The sequence below is a fragment of the Embiotoca jacksoni genome, unplaced genomic scaffold, assembly GCF_022577435.1.
Source record: "Embiotoca jacksoni isolate LCO1_2020_lvr unplaced genomic scaffold, fEmbJac1.0.p SCAF_6, whole genome shotgun sequence".
Lineage (NCBI taxonomy): Eukaryota > Metazoa > Chordata > Actinopteri > Embiotocidae > Embiotoca > Embiotoca jacksoni.
Genome location: NW_027185414.1, coordinates 14,144,467 through 14,161,243, shown reverse-complemented (window position 1 = coordinate 14,161,243; position 16,777 = coordinate 14,144,467). Strand labels below are relative to the sequence as shown.

Here is a 16,777-nt window from a genome sequence, read left to right as displayed (position 1 = left end):
AACATTAATATTGCCCGAGTTTAACAATAATAAAGGACTACTATGAAAGCAGTAAGCAAACATTTAACAATTAAGTTACCGGAGGTAAATTATTTTTTAAACTGTAAAAAATGTGGCATGAGATGAAAATCTAAGACTCCTGTAAGATTTAGGGCTCACGAATGTCACTTTATTAATTTGATCTTGTGGATCACATTTTTGATTGTACTAAGATCAGAAATTACTTTAGACAAACTGGTTTTACATTTCTTTCTTGAAATTGAGCTGAGGTTTAACATCCTGTGAAGTATGTTAGTTTTGCAGCTCAAATGCTGAATCACTCTAATTCTTTAAAATCTTCAGGATTTCATAATCAATCGAATTAAAAAGTGCTTTAAAAAAGGAGTTAATACGATAAGTATTCAATATTCTAAATTCAAATATACCTTCCCTTCAAATCTGGAACTGCCTCTGTAAATGCATTAATGAGCTGCCTGGCTGATGTCAAAACATGGCTCTCGCAAAATCTTCTATGCCTTTCACTTTTCAGCTGTTACACTGGACAGTGCTTCATTGTGTCTTGGCCCCATGGCAACCCACTGTAATTTCCATGTTAAGAATCTGGGTGTGATTTTGGACTCATCTTTTAAATTAGATCTCCAGATTAAATCCGTTGTCAAAGCCAGTTTCTTTCATCTGAGAGCTTTAGCTAAGGTCAAGTCCTTTCTCTCCTCGAAAGACCTGGAGAAAGTTATTCATGCTTTTATCTCCTCTAGACTGGACTATTGTGATTCTTTGTATGCTGGAACAAATCTTTTATCACGCCTTCAGTTGGTGCAGAACTCTGCAGCGAGACTTTTAACTGGTACACGCAGGCATTAATAAATTTCACCGATCTTAAAATCCCTTCATTGGCTACCAGTCCAGTACAGAATTGAATTTAAAATTGTAATGTTTGTTTTTAAGTGTCTAAATGGATCCGCCCCAGTCTATCTGTCCGACCTGCTGCAGCCCGATACCCCATCTCGCTCACTCAGGTCTCTCGACCAACAGTTTTTAGTTGTTCCTTGAACGAAAATGCCGACCGGGCCGACCGCGCCTTTTCTGTTGCTGCTGCTAAACTCTGGAACAACCTTCCCCTTCATATTAGGTTGTCATCCGCCTTACCAATGTTTAAAAGCCGTTTAAAAACCTATTTATTTTCACTGGCCTATCCGCTTTGATCTTAACTTGGCACTTTTGTGTGATTTGTGCTAGTTTGTCTTGATTTTAATGTTACTTATTTTATTAATCCAGTCTTTTTGAAGGTACGACTGTGTACAGCCTTGGTCAATAGTTTTGAGAATGACACAAGTATTGGTTTTCACAAAGTTTGCTGCTTCAGTGTTTTTAGATCTTTTTGTCCTATGTTACAATGGTATACTGAAAGATAATTACAAGCATTTCATAAGTGTCAAAGGCTTTTTATTGACAATTACATTAAGCTTATGCAAAGAGTCAATATTTGCAGTGTTGCCCCTTCATTTTCAAGACCTCTGCAATTCGCCCTGGCATGCTGTCAATTAACTTCTGGGCCACATCCTGACTGATGGCAGCCCATTCTTGCATAATCAATGCTTGGAGTTTGTCAGAATTTGTGGGTTTTTGTTTGTCCACCCGCCTCTTGAGGATTGACCACCGGGATTAAGGTCCGGGGAGTTTCCTGACCATGGACTCAAAATGTCGATGTTTTGTTCACCGAGCCACTTAGTTATCACTTTTGCCTTCTGGTAAGGTGCTCCATCATGCTGGGAAAGGCATTGTTCGTCACCAAACTGTTCTCGGATGGTTGGGAGAAGTTGCTCTCGGAGGATGTTTTGATACCGTTCTTTATTCATGGCTGTGTCCTTAGGCAAAATTTTGAGTGAGCCCACTCCCTTGGCTGAGAAGCAACCCCACACATGAATGGTCTCAGGATGCTTCACTGTTGGCATGACAGAGGACTGATGGTGTATATGTGCAGCACTTTGGGCAACCTTTGTTGTGTTTTAAAATGTGCTATACAAATACATTCTGATTGATTGATTTAATGATTGATTGATTGATTGATTGATAATTGGAGCAAGTTCAATGAGGGACTCAGTGCAGATCCCAAAACATTTCTGTCGCCTCAGTTTATTGTTTGTTCACAGGAACAAACACACAACAATGAAACATTTTAATAAGTGGCTGTCAAAAAGAAATCCTCCATCTCCCGGTCACACCGTCCACCGTCTGCTGCATGGACATGGACCAGAGGAGAGCTAGTCCTCCCAATTCATGAGGGTTGTTGTTTTTGTACTCCGGTGTAACGTTACAATCACCGACCCTCTTGGTTACATGTACCGGTACCGGTCCGGATAAACGAGCCCAACTACATGTGCGGGAGGCTGCAGAGAGCAGGTGGAGGAGGAGGCGGAGGGACATCAGTGGAAGAGAAAGACTTTCGGCTTGACCTGAGCAGGTTCATTGACGTGATATAATGAATTGATGTGATGTAATGCAGCATTGTTCATGTTGCAGTCGTTACAGAACTAAATCAACTCCTCCTCTCTTATTATCTCCACTATTGTAATGCAGGTCATTAGAAGTAGTTGGAGACTCACTGTCTGCTGTCTCTGGTGTCCAGTTTTAATCCTGTGTTACAGATCAGGGGGACAAGCTGGATTTGATTGCATCTGTATGTTTCACTCATTGGACAAATAAATTCTGATTCTATTGTGTTTTCCCAAAGCAGGCTGATCCATCCACCAGAGAGACAGAGTGCTAGTGGGACATCCATAAAGTCACTGAGAAGTTGGATGTCAGACGGACCACTTAGTGGGGAAAAGAACTGCAGCCACAGGACTGTCCTACAGAACACTGAACACCTTCCAGCGAGTGGGCGGAGCTTCAGCTCCTTCAGGACACCCCCCCACAGTCTCAGAGCAGAAAAGACTGATGATTTTCTCACCATTTCAAACTCTAATTTAACATACTTGTCTGTTTTTTCTTTTTCATTCAAATTTGGATGGGTAGTTAACAACCCATACTTCTGTGGTGTGATGAACTTAAAACTCATTTTCATTTCTACTTTACAGCATCTTTAAATAATTAACAGAAAAAAACCAACTCTGAAATAGAAACTTACATGTTGCAGTGTTTATATAAAAATGACAAAGAAGTCCATAATTACTATTTTTTTATGATCGGCTCAACTAATATGTGGAGTCTTTGAGGAGGGTAATAAAGAGATTGTCTCCTCTGTCTCTGACATACAGCAGTGGATGAGACAACATGTAGCAGCCGCACAACTGAGCAATCACAGTCTGGTGGTCACGTTAAGGTCACCTGTGTATGTTGCCAGACTGGGAGCCTTGTGCATGCGGCTGTGCGCGTGTTGTTGATGACAGCATTAAGCTGATTAGTTTTTTGCCGGGCTAAAGCTGTATGAGTAATATACATGAAGCACTCCAGAGGAACGTGAGTGTGAAAACTACAACTCAGCATTTGTGATATCACGCCCTCAGGCACATGGTGGGAAAGAACTGATACAAAGCAGGGAGCAGTGAGAAATGTTAGAGTAAGCAATACCAAGATAAACCCAGGAAATGTTGCACAATTTGTTTGTGGCTTTTCTTCATCTTGATAAATTTGTAGCTACAACTATGATGTCTTTATGTTTCGCACAGTCCAATCATTGTGCTTGTGTTTCTACCCAGGCCAACCTAAACACAAAAGCGAATCACACTATTTTAATTGAGTAGAGAGAAGTTTGAAGTACAAGATGGAGCAAGCCGGTGATGAAAGTGTATGTTTTTAGATATTAACATATAGAGTATTTAGCCTGAAAGAAATATCAGACAAATGGACAAATAATTCTTCTTTTTTCTTTTGATGTCCCTGTACAACATTGAGCCTCATTCACTAATATGTGTGTAGAAATGTTCTTACTTTGCGCACAAAGTGAGAGCGCACGCAAAATATCCGAGGGATTCATGACACGTGCGTACCGGCCAATTTTGTTCTCACCACCTTGCGTATGTTAGTGAATCACAATCCTTCTAAATTGACAGGCAAGTGTCCGCACTCTTCAATTAGCATACTGACACGCCCCCGTTTCTCCATATAAGGACACCGGTTTGTCTGGAGCTTCATGAAGAAAGCGGTGAAGTGAGTGAAGAGAAGTTAACAGAGGTGGCAACAAAAATTAAAAAGAAAAATTCTACAACAGCGGAAATTGAAACAATAGTTTCTGAGATGGAAGACAGAAGAGGCACATGTTTCAAAAGTGTTTCCTCAAGAGTAACTATGGTTAAAAAAAAATAATTGTGGTTGAAGTTGTGTCGTCGTTACAGTCTGCATGTGGCACTACATCCATCTCCACCCCGCTACTCTTAATTGAATAAGTCCCAAAGTCCCTATCGCTTCACAACATACTGGATATCAAAATAAACAGCAGAACTTATCCTTTCTGATGACACCTGTCATTCCTCTGTACGAAAAAGTGTTTTCAGCTCGTCCAGTTTTAAAATCACAGCTGACCTCTGTACTGTCTCCACCATAGGGCTGAAATTGCATCCCACGTTGTATGAAAGAAAATAATAATAACAATGTATTTATGGGCCTACACTACAACTGATGTATTAGCCAATATCACAGGATCGTATGCTGAATGGTTAGCCCCAACAATGACCAATAGATGAGCTTAAAAGTGAAGGTAGTGAAATTAATCTGAAAAAATTGCCTACGGTTAAAAATATGGTTTTATATTAAAGTTGACGCAAAGAAACGCATCACAGACCAAAAGAAAAAAACAGGTGGAGGACAAGAAGCACCTGATCTGACGGACCAGGATGAGACATTGGCAGCAATTATTGACATTATATTAATATCCAACATAAGTGCAATATATCCGAGAAAGTGATGACATCAAGCAAGAGTAGCCACAGGTAATTTATTTCAGAATTAATAGGATATTTGCAATTATCTGTGAATATGTAAATATCTTAATTAAGAGAATAATTGATACGGATTAAATGGCATCAATTTAATAGTTAGCCTATTTAATACATTTGGTCAGTGCATTTTATTTATAAGACAACCAGGCAGTCATCATTTGTTCGTACGCATGGTCTAAAGTCATCCTGGGATTCGTTAATATTTTGGAAAGAAAATATTGACGAATTCCAGATTTGTGCGTCAAATGTTCGTATGCACGGTTCAAGCATAGATTTGTGCGTATGCACTGTTAGTGAATGAGGTCCATTGTCTCTACTATTGTTTCCAATAAAGGGCCACAAACTGTGACTAATAGCAGCTGTGAATGGCTTCATCAGCTCTGTCCTTCTAATTTGCATAGTAACGTTAAAGCATCATCTGAGGTCAGGGCAGAGAATCAAAAGGCTTCAGGGAAAAATAACATCAGTCCATTAGGTAAATAATGACAAAAAGGCAAACACTAAGTAATGTAGACTCATAAACTCGACTTGAATAAAAGAGTCGAGTGCAGCTTCTTCAGTTGTAGCTCATTGCCTGTGGTAATTGCCCAGATTGCCTGAAATCAGCCTCCCCCACTGACTTCCCAATATCGAGCTGACACCACAAGAAAAAAATCTCAGCAGGTAATTATACGTAACCATTCTTTGTCAGGGCTATGAACTGTTGGCAACCCCTGAGTCTAAACAATTAGAACAAGTGAATGAGAGCCAACCCTCCACCACAGGACCTGCAGAAGACTTTAAGTGAAGCATTACAAAGAAAGTAACTTCAATAAAAAAGCTGCATACTCTCACACACCTTTCTCTGCTATTTTCTGTCAATGACAATATATCTTGTGCTGAGAAATCTAATAATAACAGCTTTCCAACTACGGCCATAAATTATTAAGAAGATCTGTGTGATCAATACTGTCTGTCAGGCCATAAGAATCCCACTGTGCTTCAAATCTCTTTGAATGATGTGTCTGTAGCCTGCCTGAGTGTTGCCTGTGGGCCCAAACCATGTGAGGACTGGTTGAGTCACACAGACTCACATGGCTCAGTCTGAAAAAGTTTGTTTGTGATGCACATGAACAATGTGGCTGCCACCTGTCGGGCAGTATGTAGGAGGTTGGCGTGGGCGTTAGTAAGAGGATTGTAGAACCAGAGGGCAGGGCTAAGATGCACGTGAGGCCCAGACCAGCTGATCCATAGTCTACCCCTAAATGGGGACCCAGCCTCTCGGGGAGAGCAGTGTCATCATTAAGCACTCAGTGGGTCCCCGGCATTCAAAACCCCAAATCTTCAGCTTCCACACACGTCTTGTCTGAGACTGAAATAAAACAAAGCCTTTTCAGAGAAACTGTATATTTCTGTTTTAATGTCATTAAGGGCATGGTATTTATAAAAGAACAAGCCACACCATACTACTATATAATACCCACTATGACTGTTTAACCTCACCTCGCTCTTACGCCATTAAATATATATACAACTTATAGCTAATCAAAATGACAAGATTCATGTTTTGAACCATGCCATAGCGTAAAGAAATTCTTGGTTACTGTGAGTCACACTATTCCTAATATACCCAATAATACTGACAGTACAATTAACTAGTCATTGTTACGGAGAGTCCACGTAGTCCAGTGTTTTTGTAGTCAGATATAGTAACAGTATGTGTCGGTGCTCATCGGAATATTTCAGCAGTACAGATGTCGGCTGTTAATATACAATGAATAAGTTCACGTTCACTGCAGTGAAGAAAATAGATGAGATGTGACCTCTTCCTGAACTAGAGAATATAAATGTATATGAAAATGAGATTTGGTTCATTTTAATGTCACATGTGCATACTGTACAACAAATCTCAACACCATATTACACATGGCTATTGTTTATCTTTCATTTCTTTGATCTGCTTTTATTGCTTTTATTCTGAAGTTTGGTGGGCAGGCAGCAGCAGCTTGATCCACAGAGGCTGCAGAGGATGTGACTTTTACAGTAGTTTGAAAAATGGATTCAACATGAAGCGGCCTTTTTTCAAATTGTATCTCAACGAGTGTTCTTAAGTCTTTTTCCTTCCAGACTGACACTCTACATTGTGTTTAAACCCCAGAGATCTTCAGATAAAGGTCTTGGAACTATTGTCCAAGCAGTTTGTGTGTGTGTGTATTTATTCATTGCTCTTATTTTTTTCTAAAATAATTATTTTTATTGATCTTATTTTATGTATACGTATTTGTAAATTTTTTCATTTTGTGTGCACTTTTTTTGTGTTTCTATGTTGCTGTGACAACTAAATTTCCACACTGTGGGATTAATAAAGTCTAAGTCTAGTCTAGTCTAATATGACAGCCAAACAGGAGAGAAATTACTTGATTAAAATGAGGAATGAGATTCCTTGCAAGTACATTGCATTTTCTCCAAAGGAAATTTCCAATCAGTGTTGCATTTTCCAATACAAATCCTTGTTTAGTTCTACTGTGCAGATAAACTAGACTAAACACATTCATAAAAACATGGGAATGTCATCAGGGTTATGGATTGGGCACTTCCAATGAGGAACAACACATTGAATAAGAGGCAGGGAATATGAAGATGTCCTCTGGGTCCTCACACACCAGGCTGACTGTTGGCCACCTTTGGATAGTTTAGAAATGTCTAAGCCATTCTTTAGTTTCTGTGACACAGTACACAGTTAAGGCGGACCTCACAGCAGCAGTTTGGCTGACTTGGCATGCTGAATTAGCAGCAAAGGACATCAGCGGAACAAAACTCTGGTATTTTGCCATTTCAATGCACCTTTTCTTAAGTTTTAGCTTGTGCTTGTTTTTCCCTTTTCGACCACCAAGCGATCATTTTATCCTCTTTGGCACTGATTGTGAACTAAGTACTCTAATCACAGCACTCACAGTATATATCGATGGTTAAAAAAAAAAGTCCCAGCTACAAGCATAAGTGTGTATTTCACTAGTGTGTGCTTGTTCTACCCTCTGCACTGATGACGAATAACCTTTCAGACATGACTTAATGAGGGTGCTGAAAACTCCATAAATCCATGTACACCCCAGATATTAATGCGGAAAAACAATTTAATAAGAAAACAGCCATGTTGAATTCCCAGCCCGAGATAAGCACAGGCAATTCCAAGTTCACAATCATGCTGTCTAAATCTGACATATCACTGTAGCAGATGACATCCATATTCTGCCGCTGGTGAGCATAATTATAGACGCAGCTGAAGTGGGGAGACATAGGCAGTGTGTGGGAAACAGTCACGTGATCAATTACAAGAAAGATAACATTTTGTTTCAAATCAGCAACACCCATTTGTGAACTAATCGCTGTGCTTGGAAACCAGTCTCCTGGGCCATTATATAATGAGCTGACATGCAGTTCGCCATAAAACTGTCAAGTGCTTACATATTACAACGATGCTGGGCCATGGATCTTTAAATCGTAATAATGGCCGTGCATACAGCAAGCCAGTAATAGAAAATGTATGGAAGAAGGGGCTACTGATCAGTATCAAAAATGCAAAGAATCATGTGATTCACGGTTTTCTTGACCATTTAAACATTTAGGTGCAGCACTGCAGGGTTTTTTTCACAGCACCTGTAAGTCACTACAGCTTCACTAGAAGCTTTGTTTGAACAGTCTTTGGTAACAATTGTTTTTATGGCAGGCAGTGCACTTTTTAATAAATATAGCCATGATGATGGTCCAAAATTACAAGCAAAGGCTTCGTTTTTAGTCAAATGACTGCCCATCACCCCCGACTGCTACACAGCACCTAAAGCCTCCAGAAACCAGAGAATTTTTTTTATTTGTGTTTAGGAGGAAAATAATGCAAAAATAGAAATAAATATACACAAATCAGTGAGAAGTTGATATTTGGAATGTGACAGGTCGTGTTCATGAAGGGGTGTCTCAGCGCTGTGGGGTTGCACTACATCAAAAAGGTTTGGAAGCACTGAGCCACGTAAAAGGGAATCAGTACACGTCTCAAAATAAAACTAATACAAATTATAGAAATCTTCCAATTTACATCAGCAAAACAAGTGTTAAAATCAAACAAGCAACAAGGACAAGCAAAAATTGAATGAGCACCTTTCAATAATCTACATTAAACTCAGCAGTTTTAATATTTCATATATGAGAAGGTCTTTGGTACAACTGCTTAACCCCGACACCCACACACCACAAAGCCATGCAGCCAATGGAAGCTGCTAAGAGCGGTTTTGATGTCTAGCAGACCGCTTCTTATGATGGAAAGCTATACTGATGGCGTGACTTTTAGCCTGGGGGAGGGTCATTGCAGGAGGAGGAGAAGGGAGATGCAGAAAGAGGAGGGGGATTAGAAGAGGAAATAAAGGACAGGAGGAGATGGAAGAAAATAGTCCTGAGGCCTGACAAGCCTTTCAGTACTGCTACCTCCAGATGCATGATGAGCCTTAACCTCAATCAGGCAATTTGTTTTACACTTTGTCTTTTCACTGCCAAAGGGCATGTGAGGTGAAAGGAGTCACTTACTTACCCATTATGTTTGAGTTCATAAAAGGTGTTGGGGACAATCCTTCATGGGACACTAATCGACTGTCACTCAAATGATCGCTGTAATGAGGGCTGTCTGCGAAACCCTGGAGGAAGAGATCAGAATATTAAGCACATTAGTGGCCAACTTCAATAATTGTGTGCAATAGCATACCACTAATTAGTAAGAGGAGAGCACAACTGGTCCTTTATGCCAATAAACTGTCTGGCCTCCCCGTGCATTATAGTCCCAAAATATAAAGAGAGGAAAAAATATTGTATAACATTATAACCATTGGTTCACATAAATAATACTTTCAAATTTACAGACCCATTATTTGTCATTCATTTAAATAATTCAGTGGGTTTGTTTCTGTGGACTTGTACAATAATTGACTTTGTCCAACACAAGGAATGCAATATGGATGTGACTAACAGCCTTAAAAACTTCTCTGTGAGTTTTATGAGTCTGAAGACAGAAATATCTATTTTTGACTATTAAGCACCTGTTAAAGACTCACTTGTTTATGTAAGATTAAAATTATGATGGTTCATGTGGTTATGATAATGATGATTTATGGTGTTACTGTTAGATTTTCAAATCATTTTATTTTACATTTTGCTCTTTTTGTTATCATATTGTACTTCAATATCTTAACATGTATACTGTTTGTCTTTTTTTTTTAAAGCATTTGTGGTACATAAAATTTGTTTCATAAATAAAATATATTCATAATTTTTATGACTTATTTCAATTTACAAGCTGTGTGTAACTCAGTAGGTTGTACTTAGTTGATTTCCCAGGTGATGTCCAATGGTTGCAAAACCATCGTTTTTCCAAGCTGGTCTCTTTAAAAACAAGTAAAATGGCACTCTGCTGTAAATGTAACTAGTAGGCCACAAAATTTCCTTGCATATTAACTATATATTGCCAAATTATCATCAGCAACAAACAGGTAAGTGCTATACATGTTTTCGAGTTTGCATTGTTTTCTTGCTCAAAGAAAGAAGAAGAAAAAAAAAAAGCACCTGCAGAAACTTTATCATTGTTCCTATACATCTATCTATAAAGGTAAAAACTTCTAAATCCTATTTATTTGGGTTTATTTTCAGGTTTTCTTTTTGATTCTATCATCTTGTCTGTATGATAACAGGTTTGTATACCATTTCATGCACATAGATCATGAGAAGATGTTGTTTAATAGAAGGGCAAAAAACAGAGAGATGCAATCCTACATCATATCCAGGTACCCGCAGCTTAAAAAAATTGCCTTTTTCTCCTGCAGCTTAACAGGGCCTTTTCATGACAGTTATCAGCTTCAGGGGCTTGGGTCTAAATATCGGTCACAGTATGATTTTTGAAAACTCTGGGTCCCGTGTAATAAAAGATGCTCCGTTACAGTGCTAATCCCAAGCCCTGTGAAAATCCTCCTGTGCTCCAGTCGAATACATCTTCCCAAACTACATTAACTCCCACCAGAGGGACCAAGCAGCAGTGGGCTTGCATTTCTATAGAGCTATTTTCACCAACTCATACCCTTTGCATTCAAAATACAGTAAAAAAAAAAAAGTAAATCTTATTATCTATCTTCTATTTGTGAGTGGATGGTGATGGAGTAATTTCAAAGGCAGTGGAGTGTTGTGCTGTGTTGAGGGAATCCTCAGAGATTCCCTATTGTGCTCCTGCCAGGCCGCACACACTGTTAATCACACCATGAACAGACTCAATAACAACAACAGCCTCGTGAGAAGCTCTAGCAAACGAATACACACACACACACGCACACACACGCACACACACACGCACACACACACACACACACACACACACACACACACACACACACACACACACACACACACACTTACACATACACAGCTACCGTAAGCATGCAAAAAACATTTCCTCTCTTCCACTGCAAAACAAGGAAAATGTTACTTCCTACAGTCTCACTAACACGAACTTCCTAGACTCTCTGCTGGTTACCTGAGCCGATCTGTCGCACATTTTTTTTTTTTTTTTTTTTTTTTTTACATTAAACAAGACAATTCATGAGCTTTCGAGCAGCTATTTCCCCTGTTTTGGTATTTATCTTATCATAACTTTTGACAGAAAGCTACACATAGTGCCAAATATGTTAAAATACTTTCCTTTAAAAAAATATCAGACAGCATTTGGTTGGTAATGGGCACTTTGATAATTCAATGAGAGGTCTTCCATCGATTTTTATGCCTGCCAACTGAAAGCAGGAAAAGGCCAGCAGGGTCGGTTAGCAGGGCAGGAGAAAAATGGTCAATCCAGGCTTAGTGTACATCTGTGTGTGTGTGTGTGTGTGTGTGTGTGTGTGTGTGTGTGTCAATGCAGCCACACTGTGTTTGCTTCTCTGGGACCATTAGAATATCAATCACAGATCCCTCATCATTCCCAAACATTGGTGGCCTACATCTATCCGAGACACTAACACACGCTGTCATAGCTGCCACAGGGCTACGTTAGCACTACTGGCTAAATAACTGTCAGATCAGTGTGGCAGCAAGCAGGCCAGAGCTCACGCCTTGTTCCCCAATCACTCGCCACAGCATTTAAAGAGTCATCTCCTCCACACACTGTGCTGCATCCCAGGTGAATGTGTGACTGCATGTGGCAGCTTGGGTAGTGATGATATGGTCATGATGGATGCGTGTGGGGTCGAGTATCAAGTTGGGGCAGGGCACTGGGGAAGTGGGGGCTGTCGCGCAGTGGCGGTGGGCACAGCCCTGCCTGTCAGACCGCCAGCCTACAGCCACAGCTGCCCAGGATACAGCGACTGGCTGGGAGCCAAGGTCAGCATGGCAGGGCTCGGGACCGTTCACAGTCGACTGATCACACACTCACAGCGCACCAGCTCAAACAAGCTCAGGGACAAGACTGAATTCCCTTTGTAACAGACTGAAAGATGAAGCACTCAGAATTTCTTCCAGGAGCCTCGGACAGACCTTGTGAATACAGCATGAATTGGGAAATTTTTGAAAATAAGCATTGTTTTTTTAATCAATTATTTGATACTCGCAGAGTAATGCAATGAACCTAGTTATTCACAACAGAAAATAATTGTACTCAACTACAGCGCAGTGTGGTTTATACGACTGCCTTTCAAAATCAAGGAAAAGTACAAAATAACAACTCTTAACAGCACAACAGACTTCCCGAAATCTCAAGGATCCATTCATTTCTGTAAACACGAGGAAACATAAAAATGATGGTTTAACTGAAATTGTGTCTATAATGGTGTCTAAATTGCCAGTAGGTGTAAATGTAAGCCTTTTGCCCAGCATGTGCTAGAATAAGCTCCGACCCCCTGGAACCTGGGATAAGTGGTTCAGAAAATGGATGTATGGATGTCTCTGAAGCAAATAAATCAGAAAATCTCAGTCTATACGCAATATCTTTTGCTTGATAGTGTGTTGTTAGAAAGTTAGGAATCACACAAATTAGAGTGATTCTTACTTTTAATGGAACCATTTGATTTTGTATTGCTCTGTTTTGGTTCTGCTCTGCAGGTAGGGACTTCTGTGCACTCAGTTTAAACAGCAAAGGTGATCGCACCTTTATTGTTCCTTAAACTTTAAGAAACATTCCAGATGAGTTTAGGTTTGAGACCTCTCTGGCACAGTGTCAATGAGAGGTCTGCATATAATTTTTTGCTGCAGTCTGATAAGAAACTACAAACCCTTGTGAACTATGTTAACAACAGCACATGTGCCATTAGGCTGAAATCATATCTACGTGCTGCTTTTTAGTGACATTATCAATTAATTAATTCTTAACCAAACACCTTTTCTGATGATAATTGTCAATTCATGATTAACAGCAATAATAGGAATATTCTACAGAACCTAATATTGTCACCGTTCACACTGAGATCTTAAAATGCATCATTCACCGAAAAAAACGTAATCCCCTGAACAGATTATTGTAGTCTAAAGAGGTTTATAAGACATGCTACTCCTTTTCTAAGCCAGGGCATGTGAAATATGATACTCTATAGGCGATATAAATCAAGTCGGTATCAATATAATGTGTGTATGCAGCTGCGTGTGAGTGTGGCATGTGAGTGTTTTCATGGACGCTTTATGGAGGTGCAAACAGCTGTCTGCTGGCTGATGCTGCGTCTTGTAATGTCAGAATCACTCATTTATATGCACCTGGAGCAAAGATATCTCAAGCGTCTCTCTCTTATAATTCAAATCAAGCTGCCTATGTTACCATAGCCTGTAGATGTTCATTCGGGAAGGGCACAGAGAAATAAACAAGGTAACGCAGCCCGAGTAGCTCTGACATTTAACTGAATTCTAATAGAAAGTGACAGGAGATTGACATTAAATGAAATTCATACAGGGCATCTAGAACAACCAACGTGTGAGGGACAAACAAACACGGGGAGAACTGTTCTGTTCACACTTGCTCACACTAACAGTGGGATGTTCTCACGTTAACAAAACAAAGACATAGTTTAAACATGTCTTTTAACATGGACAGGTCTTATATATTATCATTATTATAAAAATGCATTACACTTGAAAATATCTGAGGATATGTTTTCCTCATTAAAAACAGTGATAAGCTATAATAGATTGAGTCATCATAGATTAAGTTACATGACTATTTTGAATTTCTCATTTCGATTAATATCAACAAATTCCCCGGCTGCAAAAGGAGAAAGAGAAAAAATTATGTAAAACCATATAAATTAAAATTCTTTTCACTTCATTTTTAGTAGGTCTCCGATCATCATCAAAATGTCATACAATCTGTAGTATAGAAAAATTTGCTCAGATGCACAACCTTGTTGGCAAAGTATATAGTATACAGTATACAGTGTAAAAAAAATAAGTGTAATTCTGGCCCAAAAAAATATGTTTTTGGAAATATGGCCTGGAATAAGTTGGTTCATTTACCTCCTGCTGTTCTGGGACAGAGGCAGAAGTCCTGTTTCCCAGCATTCAATGGGAGTAATTGCATAGTAGCTGTCTGCCATTTTTAGTGAAATACAATTTACTGTACATACAGCACAGTAAGACGCTGAGCTTGTGTAAACCCTCTCTAAGCACAAGATTATCTATTATTCAAATACAAAGATTTCAGCCATCATGTATTTTACAGTGTTTAAAGACAGTTTACAGAATATGACTGGTCTGCAGAGGCACCTAGTGCATCCCATCCAAACCCTTCAAATCCTGAATCCCCTGCAGCGTCTCTACATCAGTTCCATCAAGTCGATTTTACGTTTTTAAATGTACAACCAAACACATCTGCTCACTGTAAGGATCGTTAAATGGTACGCTCCTAATTAGAGACAAAATGAGTAGTGGATTGATCAGTTTGACAAATACCTGGAAAATGTTTTGATAAGTGAAAGCAGGAAGCAGCGTCTCTGGTTCAAGGATTTGAAAAGATAAAGATTTTCAGTTCTGTTTTATATAAGAGTAATTAAAGTAACATTTGGGTTTTGGTCGGTTGCTCAGGCAAAACAAAACATCTGGAAATGTCAATCTTGTGCTCTGAGAAATTGGGATGGGTATTTTTTCACTATTTTGTGACATTTCAGACAAAACTTTTAATCAATTAATGGATATTGGACATATTAATCATCAATGAAAATCATCACTCATTTCAGCTCTAACAGTAATTTCACCAAATAATAATTCCAACACACTCAGTGTTAATGTTTGACACTCAGAAAGCTGATTCATCAACAATGAGATGGGATGAGATTTGTTCTGTAATTCTGTACGTGGATCTTTAAATTAGCTTTTAGTTTGTCTATTAGTCATCCACAACCAACTAGATGCTGAAAAACAGCAATTAGACAGAAAAAATTGCCTTGCGGTAATATATAACTACATATAATATCAGATTCCAGTAATTGTCTCCCTTGCTGCTTCAACTATGTAACATATTTGGTTAGATTTGAAAAATAAAACCAACCCCACCAGCCCTGAGAACTTTTACCAGTCCCTTCTTTCGCAGATAAATACTGTATGTCTATTACAGGTCATTCAATCTGACTGGTGCCGGGATAAGGTGAGACCAAAACCTCGTGAATGCCCCACTTTGATGTAATGAGTGTTAAATGATGTGCTGTGGACCAGAAAGGCCTTTCAGTGGCGTTATGGTGTGGGTCATCTTACCCGGGAGGATTCATAGGTGGGACTGGACTCGCCACCTGGGGCCCAAGACGCTTGGTTGGTCCGCTCGTCCATACCTGTCAGAGATAGAGATGCACAACTCAGTCAACCAGTCACAGTTACTCACATAGTTCAATGTACAAGAACATGCATCAGTGTCTGCACTCTCTCTCTCTCTCTCTCTCTCTCTCTCTCTCTCTCTCTCACACACACACACACACACACAGAGAACAATTGAACCACAATGACAACCCCACTGCAGGTCAATAAGTGCACATGCATGTGCAGTGTCCCTGTAGTCATGTTTAACAGTAGGTCCTCTGCTTATTTACACAGCATCTCAAAGAAAAAATGCATCTCATTCAACCTATCGGTTCTGTGTTATTTCCTTGTTTTGTACATGGAACATGGACAATAAAATATTTACAGTGTTTCCTACAAGTTCCCAAAAGTTGCTGTGCAACAGACAATGAAGGGGAAAGTGCCATTTTTTAGTAATGGCAGTATAGGTGAAAACATTAATCAATCAATGGACAGAAAATGTATGAGCAACTATTTTCATATGTGATCACTTCTCAGGTAAAAATGCCAAACATATGGTTATTATAGCTTCTTATTATGTATTCTCTACTTTTTCTCTGATTTGTATCATAAACTAAATATCTTTGGGTTTTGAAGGGTTAGTTGGACAAAACAAGACATGTGAATATATTCGCAATATTATGACATTTTACAAATAAAAAAATAATCAATTTGGTGTGAAATAATTATCAGATTAGATCATGAAAGTAACTACTGAAAACATGTATTAGCTGCAGTCTGAAATGGAAATCAGGTAGCAGCCTCGCACAATGCGTGACCCAAAACTGAGCTAAAAGAAAACATTAAATGAGAATCTTCTTTACGTCATGGGTCTCAAACACATTCGAAATCTGAGATTTCCATAAACGTTTTAAAGGGGACTTGCATAATAATAGGCAATGCTACATTTTATTGAAACGACTATCCTAATTAACATCTCAGGCAAGTGGTTACTGATCTCCCTGGACAACCGGCATGATAGGGGTGGACTTTACAACTTAACAATGTTTGAAATGAATAGGTTACAGTTAGTGACG

General features: G+C 39.2%; 1 protein-coding gene across 5 annotated transcripts in view; it reads right to left on the bottom strand.

Annotated features, from left to right (window-relative positions):
• Positions 1 to 16,777, bottom strand: part of tcf12 (transcription factor 12) — a 76,530-nt gene that overhangs the window by 50,382 nt on the left and 9,371 nt on the right. For all 5 annotated transcript variants that reach the window (XM_069173632.1, XM_069173634.1, XM_069173633.1 and 2 more), the window contains exons 4-5: positions 15,663 to 15,736; positions 9,496 to 9,598 (exon numbers count right to left, since the gene is read on the bottom strand). In XM_069173632.1, the coding sequence (XP_069029733.1) occupies positions 9,496 to 9,598; positions 15,663 to 15,736 (177 nt within the window). The remainder of the gene's footprint in view (positions 1 to 9,495; positions 9,599 to 15,662; positions 15,737 to 16,777) is intronic.